The sequence below is a fragment of the Melozone crissalis genome, unplaced genomic scaffold (genome assembly GCF_028551555.1).
Source record: "Melozone crissalis strain CALT ecotype California unplaced genomic scaffold, PUWL_Pcris_2 ptg000018l_1, whole genome shotgun sequence".
NCBI classification, from domain to species: Eukaryota; Metazoa; Chordata; class Aves; order Passeriformes; family Passerellidae; genus Melozone; species Melozone crissalis.
In genome coordinates this window covers 4,162,704-4,190,060 of record NW_026535796.1, presented here as the reverse complement: position 1 = coordinate 4,190,060, position 27,357 = coordinate 4,162,704, and the positions used below count along the sequence as shown (strand labels likewise).

Sequence of the window (27,357 nt, the reverse complement as noted above, 5' to 3'; positions counted from 1 at the left end):
AAACACAACTTTATTGATTAAACAACAATAAAAGACCAACTGAATGCAGGACAAAGACATTTTAAAGAGTGTGGTGCAAGTTAGGTGTTAAATTTTTAAGGAGCTGTACAAGAAGGGGAGGTGGCAGTAAAGACAAACAATTTTCTCTCACAAACTGCCCCGACACAAAAAGGTTCATGTAGAGGCTCAGGAGGTTTTCCATACACTCATGCAATAGAAACATTCTTGAGCAAGTCCCATGTGAAGTATTGCAGAAATGGCTCCAATCACTCTCATTTTTACATTTGAAAACATAAGAAAGCAACAACAAATTCTTCTCTAGAATACAAAATGTGTTTGTTTTCTATGAAGTCACTGGAAGTTCACCAGGAGGAAAGTTTCTCCCACAGCAGCTAAGGTCAACAAAAGTCGTTCTTTGAAAGAGCTGTCAAACATTTCACTGATTTCCTCTCTTAACTCCCTCAGCAGAGGTACTGTGGACTTACCATCTGCATTCAGAATTCTCTCAAAAAGTTTACTCCAGAAATCACTGTCAGGAGTCCTAAAACAAACAGAGCAGCATTCAGTGGAACAATACACACACACACACACATAAATATATATACAGTGTGTCTATCAAGGTCTTCATTTATATTCAGCACCAAACATCCTGGGAGAACCATGCCTGAAATAATAATTTCACTCACCTGAGTAAATATAAAGGAAAACTAGGAATGTGTTGCTCATTTTATATGTATGGACCCCATTCTCTTTCTCCAATAGGTTTCTGGATACCTATTGGTTACACAGGTCTAAACCAAATGCTTATACAGTTACCTCTACTAGCATACCTGACCAATACCATCATTCACACTAAGCCACAGCAGTTTTAGTTTACAGGAATTATCAAGAACATTTTTGAACTAAACAACTTGGGAAACTCCTTTCATGAATAAAGGGCAGAGGTAAATCTTATTTACCCCCTTGCAAGCTAAGTTAACAGGGCAATATTAAAGGAAAGCTGCAAGAAAAAAAAAAAAGAAAAAGGTGGTTTAGAGCCAGTTTTGCTTCCTTTTTACCCTGCCTTCCATCTGCAAGAGTTCTGTACAGATAATATTTTGGAGACAATTAATAGTAATAAATCCCCTCTCTCCCAGATGTACCCACACAACATGAATAAAAAGGTTAAGTGACTCATTTAAGTTTCAGAAAACTGATATTAGAGCAAACCCTTTGTTCTTCAGTCTTGCACTGCTACTGACTACTGAAGCATTTTTCTCCCTCGAGCTAGGAGTTACAGTGGCTTTGAAACAAATTATCTGCCTCTGCTTTATCTAAGTGACTCACAAAACAGCAGCAGCCAGTCTCAGAACGAACCCAGCCTGTACTATTTGTGCTATTTCACTGGTAACTCTTATATTTGCTAAAATAATCAATGCAGAACCTAACCAAGAAAACAATATACAAGACTTGAGTCCATTTTCTTTGTGGGATTAGATGAGCAAGAGGTGTGGCACAGGAGATGAAGTGTTGCTAAGGAGGTGTCAAGAGTTCCAAGTGACAAAAATAGTCCTAAAAATTCAAATGCAGCTTCTATACCCTGCTCACATAAACCTGCACAGATGACATTTCCTAAAATAGTAGTGAAAAAAGAAAAAAAATCACCTTATCCATTCCTTAATTATGGTAAAAATTCTCCCCTGAAAAACAGGCTGTCAGTATTATACTTGAAGATTAAAAAAACAACTTGATCACAATTTAAATTCTACCTTCTCCTAAATCTCTACTACAATGTTTCAGTGGTTTCCATTCATTCTGTCACCTTTTAAGTGGGTTCTCTTTTATTGAAAGCCATTGACCTTGGAAGAAAAATGTTGTGCTCTACTCTGCAATTCCCCATTGCTTTGGTAATTTGCTGAACTGGTAGTAAAATCAGTAGCTCTTGCAGTCATTCTGCTATATCTACATTTGTTTAATAAAAATAATTAAGTCCTGTTGAAAAAGCTTTCTTAAGATAAGAGGATCATGGTTGTTGTATTTAACCCCAGTCAGCCTTCTAGTAAGAAGCTTTATTTCTAGCTGTCAATACCTGAAATCTCAGAACATTTTTTGAAGAAAGTTATTCTGTCAATAAAATCCTTGAAAAAAAATACCCCAAAACAAACCACCAAACAAACTCAAATGAACCTCAAAGAAATAAAAAAAACACTTTGAGAACTTTGAACACAAAGGACAGAAGCAATGCCATCTTTACAAAAGCAACAGGAAGAAGAATCCTGTGTCTTGGGAGGTGTTACAGTGTCACCAGCACGGGTGGCTGTATGCACAGGATGAAGAGCAAAACTGATCTCCATCAGCTGACTCTTCTCCCAGGGAATACTCAGCTGTGGAGCCTCTTCTGGTGGATGAAGGCTCCCTGCAGCAGTGAATTTGCTTGTCACAGGTTACTTGAAAGCTTCAAACTGACTAGAGCAAATGTCATCAATCAATAAGAACTAGACAGACTAAAAGATCCATGTGTGAATGGAAATGGATTCAGTGCAAATTCCTTATTCCCACATAATGAAATAGCTCATTTACACTGTTGATATAAGACTTCAGTACAATGTGTAACTAAAGCACTTATGCAGACATTTATTGGAATAACTGATATTGAAAAGTAAGTATAGATAATAAATGATAAGTCTATAACACTTTCAGAAGCAAAGCAGAAGAGAGGGTGGAAAATGAATTCCTTATTTGGACTCTGAACTCCCAAATTATGAACTGATGCATGCAGGGGAGTGAGAAGCCATTACAGCCTGGCTCCAGCTCCACAGAACTTGTGCCCAGGCTTTATCTTCTTCCTGCTGTGTCTCCTGTAGCCCTTCACAGGTCTCTTTCCTCAAGACTCCCTCCAATTCTTACCTCAGCCCAAAATCCTGATTTTTTCAATCCAGCATCGCCAGCTTTGACTACAATTCCTTTCCAATATACTTCTCTCCAAACTCCACTGAGGGACAGACAGCCCTATCCTTCCCAACTCAGACTTATTATTCCTCTTGCTCCAGTTATCCAGAAGTTACTGCTCTTTTTCCCATACCCACATCCTGATCATGTCCCTGACACCATGTCCCAGCCTTCTCAACTCAGGCTTTATGTGGCTTCATCTGCAGTAGCTCAATTTAATCTTCTGCAGAATTTAACAAAGGATATCATAGTAGGAAACCAGACATATACACAGTTAAAAAAAAAAAAAAAAGACATTTTTTCCTCTGTACACAGCTTAAGAAGATTGGATTTTTTCCAAAGGCTGAATACAGCAAACTGGGAGATGCAAGCAGTGCAGGTTGCTAGGGAACTGGACAACTCTCACGCTGTAGTGGGTTTTCTTAAAGCAATGGTCCTAGGAGTGATCCATGATCCTGAATCAGATACCTGTCCAGCAACTGCTGTCATGAGTGCACAGTTCTGGAAAATCCTTGTGAAATGCCAAGAAAACCTGCAGTATGTGCCTAACAAAATAAACAACTGCTCAGTCTAAGAACAAACAAAGGGCACAAGAAGGCAGAGCAGACTGATAGTCAAAACACGCAGCTAAAAGTGAGCAGTAGAATTTAATACCTGAGACAAACAGCAGCTTCCAAAAAGCAGCTGTTTGCACACTTGCATCTTAGATGACATTTTAAAATTATTTTCTTTGCTGCACAAGTGTACTTTTTCTACAGCTGTTACACCCTGCCATCAGTGTCTTAGTAGAATGAAAAAAAAAAAAGCAGAAAGCCAAACAAATCCATTTCTGAGGCAACATGCTCTTGTGATCTTTGCCCCCCCTCACCACCCACCCACTTACAAACTTCTCCAAGCTTGATCTGTAAGGTGCTGACTAAGTCTCATCTGAAAGGATGGAAAAAGCAAAATCATCTCAACCACATTATTCATATTCAACTTAAAGTTGTCTCCTACACAGCACTGAAGCTACCAGTGGACAAGTCCAACAACTGCAGAATTTCAGGCCCCACAAAACTAACACTTTTTGGCAAAACCAGCCTCAAGTTGCTGTACATTCCAAGCTCTGAAGATAGCACAGTCTAAGCTCTGAAGATAGTATCACTATAAAGAAAATGAAGTTAGAGGTCTCTTCTTTCCCAGCAGCCCCTTCTGCAAAAGGACTTACTTTGATAAGTCTTGGCTGATTTTCCAGATGGAATTCTCCTGATAGACCTGGATATGATCTCCAAACAACAGCAAATGGACTATATCTGCAATGCCAACCAAGTCTACCTGTAATCACAACAAACACCACAAAATTCAATGTCTATCACTTCCTGCTCTTACTGCTTTCACACATTTAAGTTGGAAGCATCTTTACACCAGAATCTTCCAGAGACCTGTTAAGCAAGAAAACTTCAAAAGGTAAAATTCTGTTTTCATTGTAGGTTTCTAAATAAATACAGTAGCTACAATCACTGAACAGCACTGCTAATCCTTTCACTTAATGCCAAAGAGTCCATCAGATGCAAAATTCTCTTTATTCAGTATTTATTGATCAGAGCTTTCCACAGCACTTATAAATTTTAACTTAAGAAAATAGGTTTTGTAAAGGAAACACAGAAATTAAGATGTCCTACTAAATACAGACTCACCTGATAAGGAAGAGAACTTTCTGCCAGAAGCTGCTGTCCATGAGGGGTGTGAGCTGTGGGAAAGTTATAGGGCAAGCTGACTCGAGGCAGTACCCTCAAATCCAGGCTGTGAGAGAAATCCACCACCTTCAGAGCATTTGGCACCTCCTCATTAGAAAAGGCATCGCAGATCCTGAGCAAAAGAAGCACATTAGGCAGAAGACAATCCAACAAACTTTTTCTTTCTTTTAGAATTAAATTGAACAGCATAGTGAAGGTGAGTCTTAGCCATGTCAATACTCCCCTCTGATGGCTGCTGTCAGAACTACTGCTGCTAGGGCTGCCCTGGATGGCAAGAGCTCACAGCAGGGAGCTTGGGGATGATAGTGCTGTCTCCACAGTAAGCAATAGGAAACAATAAAGAGTTGAGGATGATGCTATTTTTGTATTTGTCACAGTTATCAGAAACAAAGTCTGTGGACTGTGGGAGTAATGTGATGCTTTTTCACTGGTCCTGAAATGATGAGCCAGACACAGGTGGCAAAAAGGGGTTATCTTTGGAAGGATCCTTATGGTGCACAACACACCAGATGAAAAGAGTTGAAGATGCACACATAACAAAGCAGATACAATTTTTATATGTTTAGCAAATTAGCATAACTGACAAAAATTCTCAATTAGAGACACAAGTAATTCTCCCTGGTTCCACCCATTTCTGAACAGCCCCCCTCAGATGGGAACTAAGCTTTGTTTATGAATATGTGTCTTGAAGAGCTGTTTTCAACCTTGCCTCTCAGAGAGCCTAACCTTGGACCCTGGGGCTTGGAGCCACGGGGGAATTTATTTTGTCTTTCTGTCTAATAGAGTAGGTTAAATGCTAGCTATGAATGCAATAATAGGCTACAGAGCTATAAATATACATATGTAAAGAATATAGGGAATAGATAAAAGCAAAAAGGCAAGAATCAATTTGGAATCAGTGTAATGTTTTACACTTCTCCTTCTCCATCTCAATCTCAAAATACTTGATACAAAAAAATAATTAAGCTTGATAATACTTCCACAAACTTCTCCTAGTCTACAGGTGAGGAAGGACAAACCAGAAGAGCAGGGAGGAGTCTCTCTATTGACAACTGCCAAGCCAACAACATCCACATATCAGCTCTCATCACTACTCTTCTTACATACTTGTATGGTCTGAGCTCATTTTGTAAGTTGTACTATGCACTTGTCCTTTTGCTATCTGAAAAACCTCCAAACCATTACCCTAACTTTTTGGCAGTTGTTTGTTTTGTGTTTGCTATACAGAAATACAGCAGGAGGTATCCAAGTCCATCAAACCACTATTAGATCAATGACTTCCAAAACAGGATGCAGCACCCTAAGGGATGTGCAACACAACCCGTTGCAGGATGTGAAGAAAATATTAGAACTTGCACAGTACAGGTATGTACTTTATAAGTAATTATGTATTATTAATAAAATAATCACAAAGAAATGATAAGTAAAATATGTTGGGAGTATGTATGTTAGATGACTGTAAGCTCCAAGTAAATTTAAATTTAATAGCTATTTTTAACATATCAATGATAACTAAGAACAGCCCCAGTGAATATATGTAATGGAATTATATCTGATTCATTAGACATTCTGGCTACTGGCTTCCCACTGATGCCTGAAGTTTTTAGCTTTTATGTATTTTTCATGTATTTGTAGTTCTGCAGACTGTTAAATGACTCAGTGTAACTTCCAGTACTTCTCCAGCTCTCCTTCCCACAATGAGCAGGCACTTATTGACACATTCCTAAAATTTTGTTGTCTTGTTTGTAAGTTCCCCAAGGACACTTTATTTTGTACCATGTAATCACTGGCATAACAAAGGTAGGAGAGGAGGGCAGAACCCAAGGAGATTACAAACCAACTGCTCCTCTAACTGGACAATATTGACCAGATATTCTAATTGCCTGATCTTATCAATTGCAAGGATCTAATCTGGGACACTGGTTTTTGCCATATTATGTACCTGAAGGCACTCAACCTTCACATAAATGTTTGCTTTTATATTATCATTCTGACATGGTCTGGAAAAGTTTCTGCTTTATTTCCAGACATCACCACACTTAGTTCACAGATCACATTCCAAGGGATACGTGACTTTGTTAACATAACATGGGAAAGAGCTTAAAGAAGAAAATTAAGTGGGTGCATTAAGGTACAAGCTGGACTGCAGAGGAAGCTGAACACTTTGTTTAGAGTATCTGGATATTCCAGTCCCACCTGTCTTCTGTCTTCTGATCTCCTGGGTTTCAAGTATGTAAAGACAAGTTACGAGCTATATTGTGACTTGCATTAGTGGTCCAAAACCTTGGTAAAGCAGAAACTTAAAAACACAGCAAACCATAATAGCAAAACCATTTTGTTGAACATGAGTTTTACCAAGTCAATGTATACTATTTCTACAGGAAGGTTTATTCCTAAATTAAATGTTTTCAGTCTTATCAGAATACACTGGAGCCTAAAAAACCTGGACTGCAGAATTCAGCTTGTTTTGCCAGAGGGCAGGTTCAGCACAAGAGGCACAGAAACCAGCTTAAGGAATACTGTAATTTTCTATAATGCAAGAACTTAAAGAATTACACGAGGAGTTGTTCAGCAATGCACCTCATCATTGCTGCCAAGGATTGCCTACAGCAATGAAGATACAGCACCAGTTACACCCTAAGACTTGACCACCCTCCAGAGCCACACAGCAGCTGGGGGACCCTGTCACAGCCCAGCACTGGAGATCCCCTCCCAGAACTGGGAATTCCTACAGGTATGTCCATCCACAGGCAAAGAGGCTTCCAACTGTGCTGGGACAGGGCCCAGCTTGACCAGGGGGCAATAAACAAACTGACACCTCTTCCAGTGCAGGAACATCTGGGGTCAGCCTCCTCCTGGGTTCCTCCCAAAGCCTGGCTAGGGCTCAAGGAGCAACCCTGAGAGTGGCCTTTTCTCCTATATCCCCAAACCCCAAGTGTGGCCTTATCTGGTTTCTAAATACAAGAAAGTGAATACCTGTTTTGACAACGAGTGTATACATAGATTATAGTGCTAATGAGTATTTGTTAATGTATATTTCCAACAAATATAACATTTGGTTTGGAAGGTCATCTAGAGATCAGCTTTGGCTCAGGGCCTGCTGTTCAGGCCTCAGTGCTTCAGCTCAAGGGTAGAAGTTACTGCAGCATGGGAGCTGTAGCTGAAATGACTGTTCTGTACCCTCCCACACTGACAGGCAGAGACAAACCTGTCTCCCAGGAAGAACACCTCTGGCCTCAGATCTCCATGGACAATCTCAGCTTTGTGCAGCTTCTCTACCACATGCAGAAGATCATGAACAACCACGAAGATGATTTCCTTTGTGATGAACTTACGGTCACAGAGAATATCCTGAAAAGAGAATAAACATCTTTCTCTGTACCCTTCTACCTTCCATTAGGTGAAACATTTACAGCTCATTTTTTGTTTCATTATTCATTTGTACAGAGGTAACAGTCCCACCATAAATTCACTATAATCAGATTTTGCCCAGACAGAATTACAAGAACTGTAAGCCAGGAAACATTACTATTCAAAATTGATCAAAAGACCAGGAGGAGGAAATTGAAATGAAGACTGAAATCACTACTGAATTTCAGTCCTATTTGTATGCAACAATTCAAAATGCACTTACAAGACTTAAAGTGCAAATCATTCAGCAAGACATTAATTGCTATGACCTTGCTGTAGCTGACTGGAATGTATTGAAAGAGGTCAAATGAAACAACAGCTTGAGATGCAAATCTCGCTGTGGAATAACATGTGGCTTTTGGCTCCAGTCCTTTATGACTCACAAAGACAGAAAATGCAAAAAATTGGTTCAAGATTGTCTCGGAGAAGCACATGATCTATGAATGAGAAACCAGACCCATCTGAGGCATTAACAGACAGCCCTGATTTGTATACAGATAAAGCCCAGAGCATCTGTATTGCAGATTAGACAGGAGAAGCTCTTCAGCAAGCAGCATAACACCACTCCAAACTCACTACTGGCACCCAAGCAGGAGTTTGGACCTTCCAACTGTCCCTGGTTTGTCTGTACTGACCCTCAGTGTGAAGCAATTTGTATCCTTGTGCACAATGGCACAGCCATCCTGGTACAGGTAACAGCTGCAATTCTCACTGAAGCTCTGGTCAAAGTCAGAATTCAAACGCTTCTGTAGCTCAAGGGTGATATAAAAATCCCAAGGCATAGGCTGAGAATACACCTACAAGAAGGTACATAAGAAGAACATTTATTTTTGGAATAAAGTGAAAATTGCTCATTTTCATATTCTTCTCATCCTCTTTTTTTTCCCCCTCCCACTTGATCAAGAAAGACATTTTTCACAGTCAGAAACTTTTAAACTATATCCTCAGTTAGGAAGAGGACTCAAACTAGCAAACTTCTTCCATGGAATTCAGAAATTAAGAGTTTATATTAATAGATGAGATTTTACCAGTTCACACTTCTTGTACAATAACCATCATGTGTGTTACCTTTATTACAAATCCCTTTGCATCCAACTGGAAAAGGCATCCAGTTGGAACAGCAAAAAGCATCTTGTATTCTTCATCGTTCCAATATTCCATTTTGATGCAGTAAGTCTTATTTCCTGTGTGGAAAGTTTACATTCATAAACTGTCACAGTAAATACTCTTCCCAAGTCATTCCCCACCTGTGGCACATAAAACTAAGAGGGTGGATATGAGCCATAATTCAAACCCATCAGAGCACAAACTCTGCACTGCAAAGGGTCTGGCACACCTACCCAGCTCAACGTCCTTCTCAGGCTCCATGTGAGGCAGAGCTCCAGCCTCCAAGTGAAAATCTGGAGAAGCAGCCAGTGATGACAGCACAGAATCTAAAAGCTTTTTACGCTGTTCAGGGCTCCACGGGAACTGAGCCACATCATCATCTAAGAAAACAAACAACATGTAGAGATGAGCTGAAATTGTGTTCTGTCTCTGCAATTTAGTTGTATCTGTCAGTAAAAGTAAGCTGGATACTGGAAACTTTTGATGCACATTCTGATTTACTGTTCATCTCTTAGCAAGTCAACTCATCTCTTTCCAATAGTTCTGGGAAGTCAATGTGACCCTTGTCTTCAAAACTGCCTTAAGAGACTTTTATCATGAGGTCTCAAGGATTCTACTGTAGCATCATGCAAAATGTATCTTTCACAAGAGAAAAAGCTCTGAAGTATTTCAGCCACAGCAGAATTCAAACTCATTCTGCAAATCAACACTCCTTTTTTAAATCTATGCCCATAGCAAGTGATTAGTTTGGGGTTTAGGGAAATTTAGTTCTTTGATTATAGCAGAGGTTTGATGTAAGAAAAGGAAGACAAAGTTGGACTCCAACTCTGCTGTTCTTGGCAATGCTAAGAATTTATTGGCTTTTATGTCCTGGAAGACACCTGTAGGACTGGACTTATTTTCCTTCTTAACAGAACATAAGGTCATTCAATAGATGAGTTGATCTGTAAAAACCAAGATAGCCTCAATGTTTACTCTGCTTGATCATTTGAGATAAAACACAAGAACTAGATAGCCTCTACTGCCTTCTCCCAAATGCCATGGCTGAAATGAGGGAGAACATTTTAAACTTTCACAGTACACATGTAAGAACCAGACTCTACTGTTATGCCCACACTTATTTGAAGAGCATTGCAGTAAGCACTGCTCAGGAAGCAATTCTGTGAAAGAGCCAGGAAATAGTGTAGGCTGGAGGCTACAATGTGTTCCAAGCTTTTGCCATCACAAACCTAGGAAATTTACTGGCATATTTTGTGGGAATAAACTGACAGACATCTGAAGTAACTTCTATTTTTTACACGGTATTAAGAATTACTATATCCAGGGTGAGAGCTGCAGTTCAAGGGAGATGTGAAGAAATCAAGAAACAAAGGAACTGTAAGGATCCGAAGTTTAAGAAAAGACCATTAAAACATCTGAACAAGTGTTTTCTTTTTTCTCTGAAGAGATTTTTCATCTTGTTCTAAAGTTTAGTACATATGATAAAAACAAGACAAAGATCCATCCAAAATATCCCAGCTATTTAAGTGACATGATTTCTAATTGTATTTTCCTTCCAAGTCCCAAGCATGCTTCATCATAAAATAGTCTGTAGGGACATAAGAACATAACTCTCCAGAGCAGATATACTGAAATTTCAAATACACAATTCTAATAAAGCATCATAAGCCAAAACCAAAGGAGTCAAAGAAAGTTAAACACCTTGAACACCATCATCCAACACACATCTAATTCCCCAGGCCAGATTTTGAAGGCTTTCTGTGACCATTTCTGTTCTAACTGTAATCTAAATATTTAGAACAGAAAGAAACAAATGTCTTTAACTGGAAGAAAAATAAGCAAAGAAATTGACAATTTTAAGTATCAGTACTGCTTTCCATCAATAGGAGTAAGAAGGATACTGTGAAGCAACACAGCAGTTTACAGCATAGTTAAAATGCAGATTTAAACCAAAATTATGCAACTTGCACTAGACTCCAAATTCCTATTCATTCCTTTCAAAGTAGTAGCTTATCAGCAGATCAGGAGACACACAATATGATGACAGAGAAAAAAGAAAGACAGACCAAAACAAAGCTACCTTAGCAATTATTACTGCCATCCAGTCCAAATTTTTAATTTTGGAATTTGACCTCATTACTCCCACAGACTGTGTGCTTTACTACCCTAAGTAACTTCTCTGTCACCTTAATACTGACATGCTTGGGATGCTGACATGAAGAATCCTGTACTGCACCTCACTGCTGCTTCAGACAAGGGAGACAAGTTCAGTCATCAGTCATAGTAATGGACAACACACAAAGCAGAACAGAAAGGACAGAAAAATCCCCACATTTAGTGACAGGTGCAAGTTATTTGTTGTGAATGAAATTCAGTTTAGTACTAACCAGTAACCCCTTCAGCAGGCAAGCTCTGAGCCAGCTCCAGTTTCTCACTGATCTGCAGGTATTTAATAGCAGATGTTTGTGTAACAGAGGACAGAGAACCTCCTGAGACTGAAGCACCTGATGAGTGAGTATCTTCCAGGCTTGCTTCCATGATGGGGCTGTAAATAAAGCCATCAAGTACTCAGACTAAGCAAAGATACAAGTTGTAGATAACATCACCCCGGGGACTAGGAGAGGACACTGTGCACACCCAGATTTAATTAACATGAAGAAATTCTTTCCCATCCCTAGCAGAAAGCCAGAAGTCATGTCAGAGCTTCATTTCAGTTTTGATGATTGATTATACTCAGAATCTTAGTCTAGAGACTTCATTAATCTTCTTTTCCACCAAATTTAACTGCTACAAAAGAAGACATCCTGAATATTTATCACTACCTTTGCTACACAACTTCAGTGCTTTCAAAGCAGTGAAGGGTTGGGTGGGAAATATTTCTCCCAAATTATAATCAGAAAGTTTTCAAGGAACCTCCTAAGTAAAAAACACATTCAGCATGGTATACATGTTTACATCCTAAGAGCCAGCAAATCAACTCAGCTCTAGATTAAGAAACTCCCATATACCAGATGACTTTTCTTCACAATGATAGAAAGGCTTCTCTTCTCTTCAGCATTTTTACTCTGTAGAAGAACTAAAGTAAAAACACTATAATCATTTTATATAGTCAAAATAAGTACAGGAGCCAATAGTATACAAGGAACTGATGATTCTGCTCTTCATGTTTGATAATGAAGATAGAAAGCATTTATTAAATTCTCTGAAAGTTATTTGGTTAAAAAAACTTGTACTAAAGTCCCACAGCACTAATGCAAAAAGCCAAGTGGGCTTGCTACTACCTCCTCAATCTGCTCAAGCCAAAATGGACCCTGAGCTAAAGAAATGGTTCTCTCCATGATATTCTGGTCTTCTCAGAAAACTCCTTCCTCAGCAACACTAAAACCACAACATGAAAGGCATGCAGGAGAAGGGGCTGTAGGTCCTTTATTGTTATTTACCTCAGTTTTTTTACACTGAGAACTTCAGTGAATGCCTCATCGCCCACTGGTGTCTCCTGACTCAGTGCTGCACTCCTGGATTCTGGACTATCTTCCTTCAGCTCACCCTGAGAGAAAGCAGGAGCTGGGACTCTCTGAGCTCCCACCCCGTGAAAGGGCGTTGAGGCCAGGTGGGCAGCCCTGGTAAAGTCACACGTGTCCTCTGGGTTGGCACAAAGGGTCTTGTTCTTGTAGGAGCCCGTCACAATTGCATCCTCACTCAAGCGTTCAATTCCATTCAGCTCATCCTGGAAATAAACAGAAAACACAGTGAAAGCCTCCAGACTGTATGACAAATCTTTCTTTTATGTAAAAGCCCAACATTTCTCTTCCCTTTCTTCCACTCCACCACCTTCCAACATGAACAGGACTTTCAGCCTTCAGGAATTTAGCACAGAATCCCAGAATAGCCCAGGTCAGAAGGGACCTTAAAGACCATCGACTTCCACCCCTCCCCATGGCAAGGGACACCTTCCACAAGTGCAGGTAGCTCCAAGCCCCATCCAACGTGGCCTGGAACACTTCCTGGGACAAGGCAGCCACAGCCACAACAGGATATTTCCTGCACAAGCTCACCATCACCCCCTTCAATTACTGCCATGCCACGCAGCAGTTTACAATCCTTGCTGCTCACACGTGATGCCAGTCCAGCCAAGTGACCCAGCCTGACAGCAGCACAGGCTGCCTTGGTGTCTCCTGGGCAGGAAATCTGCCATGGCCCCAAGTCTTTCCTTACACAGGCTCCTGCTCCTGCTGCTGCTGCCGTGCTTTCCTTGGCACTCAGAGAATCCACAGGATCACCAACAGCGAGAGGCTGACGGGCACTTTTCTCATGGGCACCATCTGCTGAACAACTAAGAGCAAGTTACAGCCAGTTACATATTTATTAGAGCAGCTGCCCATCTCCAACAAATTCCACTCAAGAGTGTAAGTCTATTGATCATTCCAATCAACCAATTTCTACTACAGAACTAGCAGTAAGCAATAGTTACTTCTCTCCAGAATGAAGCAAGTTCATAGAGCAGCTTAAATAGTTCTAGTTTGAAGATGAAGAACAGAAGACTATTTCCTCATCAGGGACTCTGACTAATCAAATAAAAAATACCAAGATAAACAAAACAAAACACACACCCCCACACACCGCTACAAGAAGCAGTTATTTTAGCTGCTACAGCAAGGGTTTGATGCTTCTGTTTGCCTTCCCTCTGAAATCCAGGTCTTAATAATTCTACCTTATATTCTGATTTGTCAAAGTAGAGGATTCATCAAATATAGAGAAAAACGGAACAGCAGCCGGTGGGGGAAGCAGACCTACACCTGTAAAGAAAAACCAAGAGGCTCTATCATATCCACAGTTCTTCCAAAATAGCATATCCAACTCTACTTAAAATAGTTAATATGCAGTTCTAAAAGTACTGCTCCTAACAGGAAGCTACAGAGCTGGCATATAAAGAAACCCATTTTAAAAGGTTTGGTTTTGCCACGTTAATGAACCACCCCTTTACCACCATATTATGTGAGCTAACTTGCTGTGTTTAAACTATTCTTCAGAATTTGTACATTTTTCTGCAAGACTGTCTTATTCCTTTGTTTCTCCTTAGAGTTTAAAAATGTATTTCCACTGTGGCTGTCTGGGGATTCATCAGGAGTCTGGATAACCACTGTCAACAACAACAAAAGTCAACTCTGATCAGAAGTAAAGTTCTTCAGGATTTGACCTTCCCAACAAAACTTATCAAAATCAACAACATACAATTTTGGGATGTATTCCATTAGCCAAACCTCTGAGGAAAAAGGACTTAAGGTAGTTATCAATCTCATGATAGATTTAAACTCTTCTGAAATGTTACTGAGACTGCAAACATAAAAGATGGAAGAAAACTTTGCAACTACTGAAAGAAAAATGCTCTTCTTCTTCTTCTTGAAAGTCCTTGCAAATAGTGACAGTTCTCAGATCTCATATGCTCAATAAGGTAAAAGGCACTACTGGCACACACACTGTCATTCTTCTAACCCACCTAAGCTTTGGGTTTTACTTTGCTGCCTTCTTGGTGTTCATGAAACACTTCCCTTTAACCAGACCTTCTTGTTAATGGTAAAAAACTTGACTACTTACCCTCAGAACAAGATGGTTTACGTAACTGAGTATCTTCATAGACCTGGAATTCACTGTGAAAAAGATAAAATAAACGAGTTTGTATTCTACAGACCTTCAGAAAACCTAAATAAACTCTGTAAAAAGGCAAGCCAAGATGACAAATGCTTCTTGCAAGAAGTAAAGATCCCTCAGACAAATAATCAAACAGATGCAGAAAGAGTACAGATCCTGGTTACAGGCTGATGCCACGGCTATATTCCATTCTAGCTGAGAAAACAGGCTGCTAGTGATCCATGTTACTAACTGTACCTACACAGCCTCACAAGTGTTCTCCCTGCTGTCACCAAACCCCTCTATTACCTTTGTGACTGAGGCTGTTTCTCCCCATATTCTTTTGCACTGGGAAAAGTAAATCCTTGCATTCCCAAAGGTGTGGAAGCTGCCATTACCTCTGCTGCCTGTGGAAACAAAGCCACATTTCAGTTCTACAGTGGTTGCAAACCTACAGAAATGCTTGCAAGTGGTTGCAAATTCTACAGAATTGCATGCCAGGCAAAAAGGTTCAAAAACATGAAGATATTTCCATGTAGCCATTAAAACCCTGATAGAAAATGGTTGCCTTTGGCCAGTTTTATTTGTACTTAGCTTACCTGTATGAAGAAAGTAAAGTCCACTTTTATTGCATAGTGAAGTTAAAAGGCATCATTTACTCTTTGCAACCATATTTATACTTTCATAGGAGATTTTAGTTACCCTGCAACTATTAAGGACATATGTAAGCAGTTCAGTAGCTTACAAAGTCACAACTCTGTTTCATTATTTAAAGTACTTACTGTGAAGGCATTGTTTTGGAAACAGAGAAGGAAGAGATAGAGAATATAATTTACTAGTGAAGAATCCTTTCAAAAGAAGTTTAAAATGTGTTAGAATAATATCAGAAATTCTTCCTTTTGGCTTTCTCGGGTACTTTTATTTAAAATTGCAGCTATTTGCAGTTAAATGAGGACAATACCTGTTCATGTGGCTGTTGCTGCTTGTCATCTTCTTTCTTCTTTAATTTCTTTTCCAGTTCCTCAATTTTCCTTTGTATTTCTTCCTTCTTCCGTTCTATGGCTTGTATTTCATCTAAGAAAAAAACACCTCTAAGGCCCAGTGCCTATTTCACATACAATTGGTGGCTGCAGCCTAAATTGTCAAGGGGCTGAAACTTCTGGTGGTCTTTCCCTGTCCCACAGCTCCCACATAAAGCTGTTGAATGTGTTACTGTATCTGCACCTCACAGCAGTTAAACAATTACTCCTGTAGAAATGGAGAAGCAGCTGCAGGAACAGAAGCAAATACAATTTTATGATTCCATCTGGAATGCCTTACTTGCTCCAGCCCACTTTGGAACATACCCTCATCTTTCTTTCTCGCTTTCTTCCTGTAGATTTCAGCTCGGATCTCTTCAAAAGAGAATTCATCCACTCCAGCATAAACTTTCTCTTTGCAGTACATCACCATCTCCTTCTTGGCCTGAGCATCCTGCTGCTGATGCTGCACTCGCTGCAGGGGATCCTCCCGCTCCCCAGGTTTGCGAGTACTTAACACAGAGTTTATGCTGGGCTCAATTTTACAGGGAGTCCTGAAAAAGCAGGAATTTATTACTTAGGTTCTGTGAACTTCACTGTAGCACAGAAAAGCAGGCATGGGAGACAACAGGACTAGTTTCAGAATCGAGTTTTGGAGTAAAGACATTCTGTTCCATGCTTAGAAAAAATACATGAGAAAATTGGAATGAGTAACACCAAACTACTCAGAATTGTGTGATAACTAAAACAAAACAAACAACAACAAACAAAACAAGACAAATCCAACCTAAAGTGTCAATAAGGTACAGTCAAAAACAAATAAAATTCTTATGATGTCTGAACTGCCCAGCATCCTGCAGCAGGACCTGGCCAATTTAGTTCCATTGGGCTGTGTGACAACCACAGGCACAACAAGTCCCTAAACTCTGGTTTGTAGCATGGTTATCTGGGAGAAAAGGGACACAGGAGAAAAGAGACTTAAAAATGGACATTCTTGGGGCAGATGAAACCAACATGCTAATTCCAGGAGAGAAGAAACAATGCTGGTACAGCTTTACAAACATCAGCAATCCAGCTGACTTCAGCTGGATAAATTCAAATCTGGGAGTGATCATACGGCAAACAGGTGCTCCAAATATTTGGGATTACAAAGCTTTATTGGAGGAGTGTGGGGATCAATACTAAGATCCCAAGAGGGTCCTTCTGCCAAGAACCCTGGATGACAACTGATGGCATGATTTGCATCACATTTAAACAGCTACAGCATAACACTTCCACGTTTGCAGGTAATAATAGTATCATAAGGAAGTGGATTCAAAGACAGGAAAAAAACCCCAAAATATAATTATAAGATTTCAACTACATAATTTAAACCTACATGCCAAGTCTCTGCCTAAGGCCCTTAGAGATAACTTAGCCTGGTGCTCAGTTCTACCCACTCCTTCCCTCTCCCTCCTATGAAAAGCTGCTCCCTTGGTAAGTAACAAATCACCATCCCAGAGAAAGGGGCATGCCAAGAGATTTACCCTCTGATGTGGCATCACTGACTTCCAGTTTAACAGGAATGCAGATTTTACACATTTGTCAGCCAAACCCTGGCACAGCCACGGGCAGAGCCACTCTGCAGTGCACAGGCAATCCCTGCTGCTCACCACTCCTCAGCATTCCTTGCTTCCATGCAATTCCAACCCCTGGGAACTGTCTGTAATACCAAACAGTCTTTGCCACTCCTCCCTCAGAAGGAGCCTGTCTGTTCCCTGGCCATCATTAGCCACAGAAAGGTAGAGCAACCTTGCAAAAGAATGTGTTTCCCTCTGCTCTAACCAAACCACCCCATCTCCTGGGATTTATCGGCATTTCAGGGAGCACTGTACGAGCAGCACACTCACTCCTCCACGACCTAAGTAACACTGTTGGCATGGCAACTCCAATAGCTTATTTCAGAATAAAACTCCAGATATGCTGAGCACAGAGTTCCCAAGACAGAAAAAAAACAGCCACAAATCTGCCTCCATTTGGGGCTCTTCCACAGCAAACAGCACCCTAAGACACAGAGCTTGTGCTTCTGTGTAAACACACTGAGCTAAGCTATTAAGCTCATTAGCATATATGAATATGATACAGGCCCCCACATCATGAGCAGCACTGAACACTCCCCATGTCCTTATGCAACCTCTGCTCAAGCCTCTGTCTTCAAGCTGCAGCACTAATTGCTTCCAGCCTGACAGATTTTTAAATTCTCCCAGCTGCAAGAGAGGCTTAAGTACTCACAAAACAAGTCCCACTTTCAGGAAGCAGCTTTGAGAATCCCAGCTGCAATCCCCCATCCCAAACTCAAACTCACATCATTTGTGGCTCAGCTGACTCGTCCACATAGGGGGTGAAACTGGGCACTGGGGGGGGCACTTCCACGCCAGAGCTGCCAGTCCTGCGAGGACGCTGTGGAAGGAAAGGCAACATCAACAACACAGGGATTCATTTCAGTCTCCACATCCCTCTGCATTCTGCATCTCCCTTCCCTCATCTACTGCTCATCTGGCCATTTTCTTACATAGAAAATTAAACTTGATGGAGACTTTTCCAAATTAATTCCCTTCTGACACAGTCACAGCTCACCAGCTGCACACTGGCACCTAAAAGGCTCCTCCTGCACATCCTCACCAGCCACAGCTCCTCTTATTCTGAGGGAATGTTTATATATATTGAGGGATATATATACACACATTATCCTGGTCAGGCTGGGTATTCCTTATTTTCCACAGATGCCACAGTTGTCATTTTACAGCCAAGATTGTGCCAATTCTATGATAATATTCACTCCCTGTCCACCAACAACCTCCAGACTTGGAGTTTGGTTTTTTCTCAGTTTTCCCATCAGAGGCCATTGCAGCACCACAAAAATCCCTTAACAGTTTCTGAGGTCCATTAGTAAGGAGAAGAGGTGGAATTTAGTCTGGCAACACACTACTCTCATCTGCCTATTACATCAGACCAAGAAAATTTACATGGTGGGAATACTTCACAAACTCATTCCTCTTTTCCATCATTTCCCAAACTGCTTCCTGAGACATCTTGAAATCAGCAGTAAGAGAAATCCCTTCTTCCCTGTGCAGGTTTTAATATGTCAGAGTATTCACCAAAGGTTATTCTTGCACTGCCATTCAATGGAGTGGAATTAAACATCCTTGCCTCTTCTGCCAGAAACAGGATATTTTATTTAATTAAATCTAAGAAATTTCATTAAGAGGGGAGCAGAGACTACTCCAAGGGCAGACATTAAAAGAAATATGGAAGCATTCGGAGACCAGAATGAATGTTTTAAACAGCACAAAGAGACTGGCAAAATAAATTTTATATTAATACTTCTTCCTCACTCTTCTCAGTTATATTAAATCTGTGATTTAGTTAACTTTTCCATTCGTGTAACCAAACTGCTTTCCATCTGAAAAGAATGTTCTTGGAGTTTCCAAGAATTTTAGCCTGGTTGCATCCCTCCCTCATTCAAGTTTTCCTTACCAAGCTCCACTTACAACAATGTCCACATTGAAAAGATGGAAAATACTTTTATTACCTTGATACCTGAAGTTTTTAGCTTTCATGTATTCTTCATGTATTTGGAGTTCTGTAGACTGTTAAATGCCTCAGTGTAACTTCCAGTACTTTTCCACCTTTCTTTCCCACAGGGAACAGGCCCTTATTGACACATTCCTAAAATTTTGTTATCTCTTGCCTGGTACTTCTCCAAGCACATTTTATTTTGCACCACACAATCGCTGGCATAATGAAGGCAGCTGAGGAGGGCAGAAGCCAGGGAGGAGATTACCTCTCCAACTGCTTCTCTCATTGGACAACACTGGCCTGATATTCCAACTGCCCAATCCCATCAACTGTAAGGATTGAATTCTGAGCTGGGTTTTGTCATATTGTATCCTTGAAGGTTTGCAAGGAAAGCTTTGTTTTTACATTACCATTCTAACATGGTCTGGAAAAGTTTGTGTTCCAGCACATGACCAACAGAACAAACCACAGGGGACACAAGTGTGAAACATGTTATGGAATAATTTGTGCCTGTGTAAAATAAACACAAAATAAGTTGTGCTTGTATGAAAAATTCTTAAAGATTTAAAACCACGAGCCGCAGCCTGAGAAAGAGATTGCTTCACCAATTGTGAAATCACAGGTGGTAGCAAAGAGAAAAAACCTAATTAGTAAATGAAACCACGTGGCTCTGTGCAGAGATGGGCCCTTTCCAGGACAGTGCAGAGACACCCAAGCTATGAATACGCGATAAGTATCCACGATCAAGACAGAGCAGTCAAAGGTGTGCATCCCAATACCAGGTTCCCTTAACTCGACAATCAGCATTCATCCCTTCCCAGAAACTGTTTTGTCCAGCCCAGCACAGAGAAAAGGAAACTACACGAATATGAGAAGCGACAAGAACAGAAGAAACTCTGGCCCAGAAGGAAAAACCCGAGTATAAAATTAGCCCAGCAGAGGCAGCAGTGGTGAACAGAGAGAGTTCAGAGCTGTGGTCAGCAAGAGCTAATCCCGGGCTCGACACTGACCCTTTGATTGTGGCTATCGGAGACAGAATCCTGGTCATGAAATATGAATTTTTTATAGATTGATTTGGGTTTATCATTTATTATTTATAACACAAGCATCATAAAGTCACCCTAGGGCATCCAGGCATCAGCCTCGTGCCTTTCTATTCTTCTCAGCTACAGAGAACATGGCAACACTGGGGCTTATCCAAGCACCTGTGAAACAAACCCGATCTCACAGGATTGATTCCCTTCACACAAGCTCTTCCATCACTTCTCTACAACAGCCTGAACACCTGTAGCACAGCTGTTCCTTTTGATGTCTACTTGAAGCCATTGGAAGCTCCTCTCTGTCATCCAATTGCCAGGATAAATATTCCATTGATACTGCTCTTGAATTCTTTTGATCTGCGCTCTTCTCTTTTCCTCACAAGCACTTCAAAACAAGACTTGCAGAAAGCTGCACAGCCCTTCTTTGCACAAGGCAGCCAACAAGTTCTTCCTTCAGCTTCTAGTTTCCAAAATAATTCAACTCTTACATTTCTCTCTTACACATTTAACTAATGCCTGCCTTCTCTCATATTTTACCTCTTACATTCCTTTTCTGCCCTCCAAACATTTCAGCAGGCCACCTCTGCCAATTCTTCTCTTGAGCAAGAATTTCCTTTTCTTGAGTTTAAAACTCCCCAGAGAGTTTTTCAACCTTATTCAAACAATATCAGCCTGCTAAACTTGAACAGAGTACACATGGCCAGGGACTCTTTAGGAGAGCAACCATTCACAAGGGATGCAGTGACAGGACAAGGGGGAATGGCCCTAAGCCAAAGGAGGGTTGCTTTGGGTGAGATATTGGGATGAAATTCTTCCCTGGGAGGATGCTGAGGCCCTGGCACAGGTTGCCACACAGAAGCTGTGGCTGATCCATCCTTGGGAATGCCCAAGGCCAGGTTGCATGGGGCTTGGAGCAACGTGGGCTAATGCAAGGTGAAACCAGATATCTATAAGGTTCCCACTGATCCAAATAATTTCACAATTTTATTATTAAATCTGTATTTGCAATAGACACAAACTACAGGCAAGGGAGAAAGAGACAACCTCTGTTTCAGCAATCAGAAGTCATCAACTTCCACACACCTTCCTCTCTTTTCCCTGTCCATTTTGAGCCTCCTTACCCTGCCAGAGTTCCACGGTCCTGCGCTGCGTTCATTCTCCTTGCCCCTGCCAACTGTAGGTGCTGGCCATGACCCTGCTGTACGTGTGGGCATCTCAGGTCCAGACACAGAATTGTCCTCAAATACAGCAACACTTCGAGCATTTGGAAGCTGTCGAGAGCCCTGAGGCTGGGAGCTTCTGTTTGGGTTGATGACTATAAACAAGAAGATTTATGTCAATTAACCTTCAACTGCCACATTTAATTGCAAATCTCACTATAAAGAGATTAAGCTCCTTCAAGAACAGGTTTTTGAGCTCTTTAGTGTACCTTTAATTGCATCTCCAACACGATTGATGGGGGCTCTCTTCCCTCTGCATTTGAGTTCTGCCAAAGAAATTCTCTGAGGCTCTGCAACTTCCAGCAATCCCATATTGTCTCCATCAGGAGGATCCTCAAGTGCCAGTAACGTCTGCCGAGAAACACGGGCCTGAAACTGCCTACAAAAAAACCATTGGAGAAGTCAGCATAGCCTTCCCTATCCCGGGAACCCAGGTGAGCACCTAAGCTCTTCCCTTACTTGTGATGAGCCTGGAGTTTGTCCAAAGGCTCAGCCTTGCGCTGGAGTCCTTGCTGGAATATCAGATCAGCTTTCCTGAAGCTGCCCCTGGCCTCGAGTGTCTCTGCCCAGGTGATGTAGAGCGCGGCCAGCGTGGTGCCGATCTCCTGGCTCCACAGGTAATTGTACAGATCCAAGGGCTCCTTGCAGCAATCGCCCTGCAATGACCCAAGGATGTCGGTAATCACACGGCACTGCAGGGGCTCACAGGCAAAATCTGCATTTCAATGCCTCCAGCAAGACCCCATGATTTCAGTACAACTCTGACAGGAACAGCTCCACGGCCAATACACAGAATTTTATCATTTCTTATTTGAATGTGAGGTAATTCAATGATGGAATTGCACCATATTAGTGTTGCTGAGAATGAACAGATATTTTAGCTTCAGATGAAGTATAGCATATTCCTTGCCACTTTTAGAACTGGTGGATTACCTCAGCAAGTTAAAGATGGGGAAAAGCTGCTTTGTAAAGCAATGGACAACAAAAATTACAGCAATGGAGAGACAGGACAGGACCAGAACACTTAGCATGCTTTGGAGTTTAAAAAGATGGGGGTAGAATACAGCTAGAAGCTAAACTATCTGGTAGGACAGATATATTTTAGATGTTGTATCTTTAAATCACTTCTAGCTCTCCTTAAATAAATATTTGAACTCTATTCAAGGCAGCTTTCTCAAAACAAAAACTTCTAGAGTTTGTGGCTGTCCAAAGTGAACAATCCTAAAAAATAGTCTGGAAACGAGAAGCAGAATTCAAGAGTAACATTTGCAGAAAACTACATCCAATATTGCGCTCATTGTTGTGAAAAATGCATGTATTTTATGATTGGCTTTTCGCAAATATTAAAATGAAGATTATATGTGTTGTGTTAGAAAATAATGCTGTATTAATTTTCTTAAGTACTGTGTTAAATATAGTTTTAGGTTATAAAATTAGAAACTACGCTATGTAAGATGCTTTGTTTAACAGAAAGGGCTTGCAGCGAGATAGCAGCCACAGGACACCTAAACCTTTCAGAGAAAGGGAATTTATTGCCTTCTTATCAGAAGAAACGAACCTCTTCTCGCCTCAAAGGCGCTGTTAGGATTAGAAGGAAGAAGTTGACACTGACCAGACAAAATCCTGTGTTTGAATGGAATTTATGCATCATGTCTGAGGTGTATAATATGCAACAGGCTGTTGTTCTTAAGGGTTAATCCTTTGTTAACGGGGGTCCTTTTTCAGGCTCGTGATGCCCAGAAAAAGGTACCCGGACGTCCGTAACTCTTTGTATTTATTATCTCACATTGTCCTAATTCAATTTGTCCTAATTGTTATTACTCTAATTATGTTACTATTTTTATAACCTTTTTATTACTATTAAACTTTTAAAATTTTAAAAACAAGTGATTGGCGTTTTTCACATTGTACAACCCTGTTTGACTCCTGTCACCAGAATCAACTTAGCTGTGTGCAGACACCAGGAAAAGGTCCCAAGGAAAAGCAGCACCCGAGAGATGTTCCCAAAGCACTCACAAACTTGAGCCAGAGATTCAGATAGCGAGGATCTTTGTAGTATCGCTGCTGCCCGTGGAGGGCTTGCACTGCCCTTTCCAGAACTGCTGCCAGGTTGCCATCCTTGCCACCCCCAGGGAAGGCCTGCTCTATCCACTTGATGTACCTAGAGACAGAATGTGTTCATAGCCAGTCAGTTCTTAATAAGCATCTCTAAAATATAAAGAGATTAAGAAAAAAATAGGCATAACATTGAAACACAGTATAATAATTAAAAACAATCATAAAACTTAGTTTTCAATGAGTTTCTTATTAAATTAGAATGTGTTTTCCTTGCTTTTGCAAGGATATGTGACCATTTAACTCTTTTTTCTGAAATAAAGAAAAACTTACCGTTCCCACACATCCAGAGGATCATCTCCAGTGTAAAATCGTATTTCTGCTTCAAACTCCCTAAAACAGAACATTATTCATCCAATAAATACATTTGTATCACTGTAAGTTGATCTTGTATATTACAAATTAAGAGTTAATTATAAATTAAAAAGCACAGCCAAATCTCTCTACTGTTTGCTGTTCAAATGCTCCATTGCAAAATGAAAAAGTTGAAGTCTGTACTACACAACACCTGCACTGAGTAGTTCTAAAATCCTAGAGCGAGTTAGTAGCACAGATATCAGTTACTAAACTTCTTTTATGCCTTTTTTAATGCCTGTGAGATCAGTACAGTTAAAGAAGATATACATAAAATGAAGAGGGAGGAAGATAAGGGGAAAGGAGCTGTTATAACATCACTTACTGTTTTTTAAGCTGCAGAGCAGTGTGGCTGGAAGAGTCCTGCTGAGACAGTGCCTCTTGCAAGCTGGACATCACCCGTCCCTGCCTGAGGGGCTGCACATTCTCCTTGCTCAGCTCCCACTCGTGGCTGTCCTCCTGGGACATGACCACCTCCCCCCCAACCCTGAACGCTTCTCCTTTAATCCTGCACTTAAAAAGAAATGGACACCTGTACAGCTGGGTACTGACCTGAAACCTGACAGAGACTGCTTTCCTAAGCCCATTCACCCTGAATTCCTGTAGAGCCAAAACACACCACTTAGATACCCAACTTTTAGGAGGCTTTTAGAGGGACTTGGGGGTTTAATTCCCCCTACGGGAAATACATCTTGACAGTGAAGAACCGCAAGCAGCCAATATTAGCAGCAAAAGCCACTAAGATTAGGCCATCTCCCTCCCCGGTGATTGCTCTTTTCCATGCCCGGAGACCTCCCCCATGCTCCTCACAGGGGCTGCCCACGGCTGCGCTCCGGCCAGGGGGAGCCTCAGCCAGGCTCAGTCGGGACCCTCTGGTCCTTCACCAGCTCGACGAGCGGCTGCAGCAGGCGGGGGCACAGCCGAGCCTCGGCTCGTACCGGGGACTCCCCGCTGGCACCGGCGCAAGCCGAGGCTGTTGGTGCCCCGGGACGCATCGCCGCACGCCGGGACCGGGCATCCGGCGCTGGCCGGGCAGCCCCAGCGCCGTGCCGGGCAGGAAAATACGAGCGCCAAGTACCTCATACCCTAAAGCCCCTCAGGGATCCCACACAGACACAGCCCCTCATGGACACCCAGAGACACCCACAGCCCCACACACCTCACAGCCCCTCACGGATCTCCCCGTGCCCCTCAGCCCCGCGCACCCCACGGCCCTCAGCCCCGCGCCCCTCACGAATCCCGCAGCCGTCAGTGCCGCGCACCTCAGTACTTAGAGCCCCTGAGCCCCACAGGAATGCCACAGCTCCCCACAGCTCCTCAAGCCCTATTCACACCTCACGGCTCCTCAACCCCAGCGGGATCCCACAGCCGCTCAGCCCCTTATGGATCGCCGAGCGCCTCTCAAGGACCTCACAGCTCCACGCACCTCACAGCGCCGAAGGCCGCCTCATTCCCTTACAGACCCTACAACCATGAGCCCCGAGCACCTTGCAGCTCCTCACGGACTCCACAGCTCCCCCAGATCCTCGAGGGCCCGTCACGCCCCACAGACCCTCAGAGACTCCACAAGCCCTCAGCCGACGCCAGCCCCGCAGGCGCGCGGCCCTCACGGACCAAACAATTCTCAGTCTCGCGCACTTCCCAGCCCCTGAGGCCGCCTCGGTCCCTCAGGGACACCACACCCCTCAACCGCCGTGCGCGTCTCAGCCCACACGGCCTCACCTTCATGAACCCCACAGCACCTCAGACCGCCTCAGCCTCTAGCACCGCAGGCCGGCCCAGTCTCGCGAACCCCTCGCAGCCGCACGTACCGCACACAGCTCCCAGCGGCGCGGGCCGCCCGGACCGACACAGGACCCCCGCAGCGCTAAAGCCGTAACGGCAGCGCCGCCTCAGAATTCAAACCTCTCCCACTTCCCCATTGGCCGCGCCCCACCCCACCCGATTGGCACCGTTCTGCGCCGCCCCGGGGCATCACGGGGAATGTAGTTCCTGCCGCACCAGCGCCACCTGCTGGAAATACTAAAATTTTTTATAAACACTGCGCTCGCAGTTAATCTAAGTAGAAAGACATACTCCTGTTCCTTTTCCCGTATGTTCCCGCGCTTTCCCTCTGGTAACCACTGGCACTCACTGATTCTCCACATTATTTCTCTGTCTTAAATTCATCCTGTCATTTTTTCTGATGCTCTCACCTCATGCAACTGGAGATGTGGTCCACTTTAGTGTCACAGAAAACCTCACTTTTTGAGTATCCCTGAAAAATATATAAATACTTTGGCACTACCAAAAGCGGCTCCCAGAAGTGTAAGGCTGTGTTAATAAGATGCTAAGTCCCATTAATCACCTTCTCTCTACAAGTATAAAATAAACTAGTGATTCTGCTTTTCATATTTGAAAATGAGGACAGAAAGCATTTATTAAATTCTCTGAAAGTTATTTGGTTAAAAAAACTTGTACTAAAGTCCCACAGCACTAATGCAAAAAGCCAAGCGGGCTTGCTATTAACTCCTCAATCTGCTGAAGGCAAAATGGACCCTGAGCTAAAGAAATGGTTCTCTCCATGATATTCTGGTCTTTTCAAAAAACTTCTTCCTCAGCAATACTAAAACCACAATATGAAAGGCATGCAGGAGAAGGGGCTGTAGGTCCTTTATTGTTATTTACCTCAGTTTTTTTACACTGAGAACTTCAGTGAATGCCTCATCGCCCACTGGTGTCTCCTGACTCAGTGCTGCACTCCTGGATTCTGGACTATCTTCCTTCAGCTCACCCTGAGAGAAAGCAGGAGCTGGGACTCTCTGAGCTCCCACCCCGTGAAAGGGCGTTGAGGCCAGGTGGGCAGCCCTGGTAAAGTCACACGTGTCCTCTGGGTTGGCACAAAGGGTCTTGTTCTTGTAGGAGCCCGTCACAATTGCATCCTCACTCAAGCGTTCAATTCCATTCAGCTCATCCTGGAAATAAACAGAAAACACAGTGAAAGCCTCCAGACTGTATGACAAATCTTTCTTTTATGTAAAAGCCCAACATTTCTCTTCCCTTTCTTCCACTCCACCACCTTCCAACATGAACAGGACTTTCAGCCTTCAGGAATTTAGCACAGAATCCCAGAATGGCCCAGGTCAGAAGGGACCTTAAAGACCATCGACTTCCACCCCTCCCCATGGCAAGGGACACCTTCCACAAGTGCAGGTAGCTCCAAGCCCCATCCAACCTGGCCTGGAACACTTCCTGGGACAAG

The 27,357-nt window shown here is 42.2% G+C and overlaps 1 protein-coding gene across 1 annotated transcript; it reads right to left on the bottom strand.

Moving 5' to 3' along the window:
• On the bottom strand, positions 1-26,001 carry BUB1B (BUB1 mitotic checkpoint serine/threonine kinase B). Its single transcript, XM_054275867.1, has 23 exons — positions 25,928-26,001; positions 24,442-24,624; positions 24,036-24,095; positions 23,664-23,808; positions 22,107-22,303; positions 21,857-22,026; positions 21,549-21,742; positions 18,174-18,268; positions 16,157-16,383; positions 15,772-15,884; positions 15,120-15,217; positions 14,778-14,830; positions 13,894-13,978; positions 13,398-13,515; positions 12,623-12,909; positions 11,570-11,727; positions 9,416-9,562; positions 9,144-9,259; positions 8,711-8,872; positions 7,873-8,015; positions 4,605-4,776; positions 4,136-4,242; positions 1-541 (listed from the first exon to the last, which is right to left on the bottom strand). Exons 2-23 carry the CDS (start codon positions 24,582-24,584, stop codon positions 352-354), a joined length of 3,180 nt encoding a protein of 1,059 aa, XP_054131842.1. The 5' UTR covers positions 24,585-24,624; positions 25,928-26,001; the 3' UTR covers positions 1-351.
• Between the last annotated feature and the right edge of the window lie 1,356 nt (positions 26,002-27,357).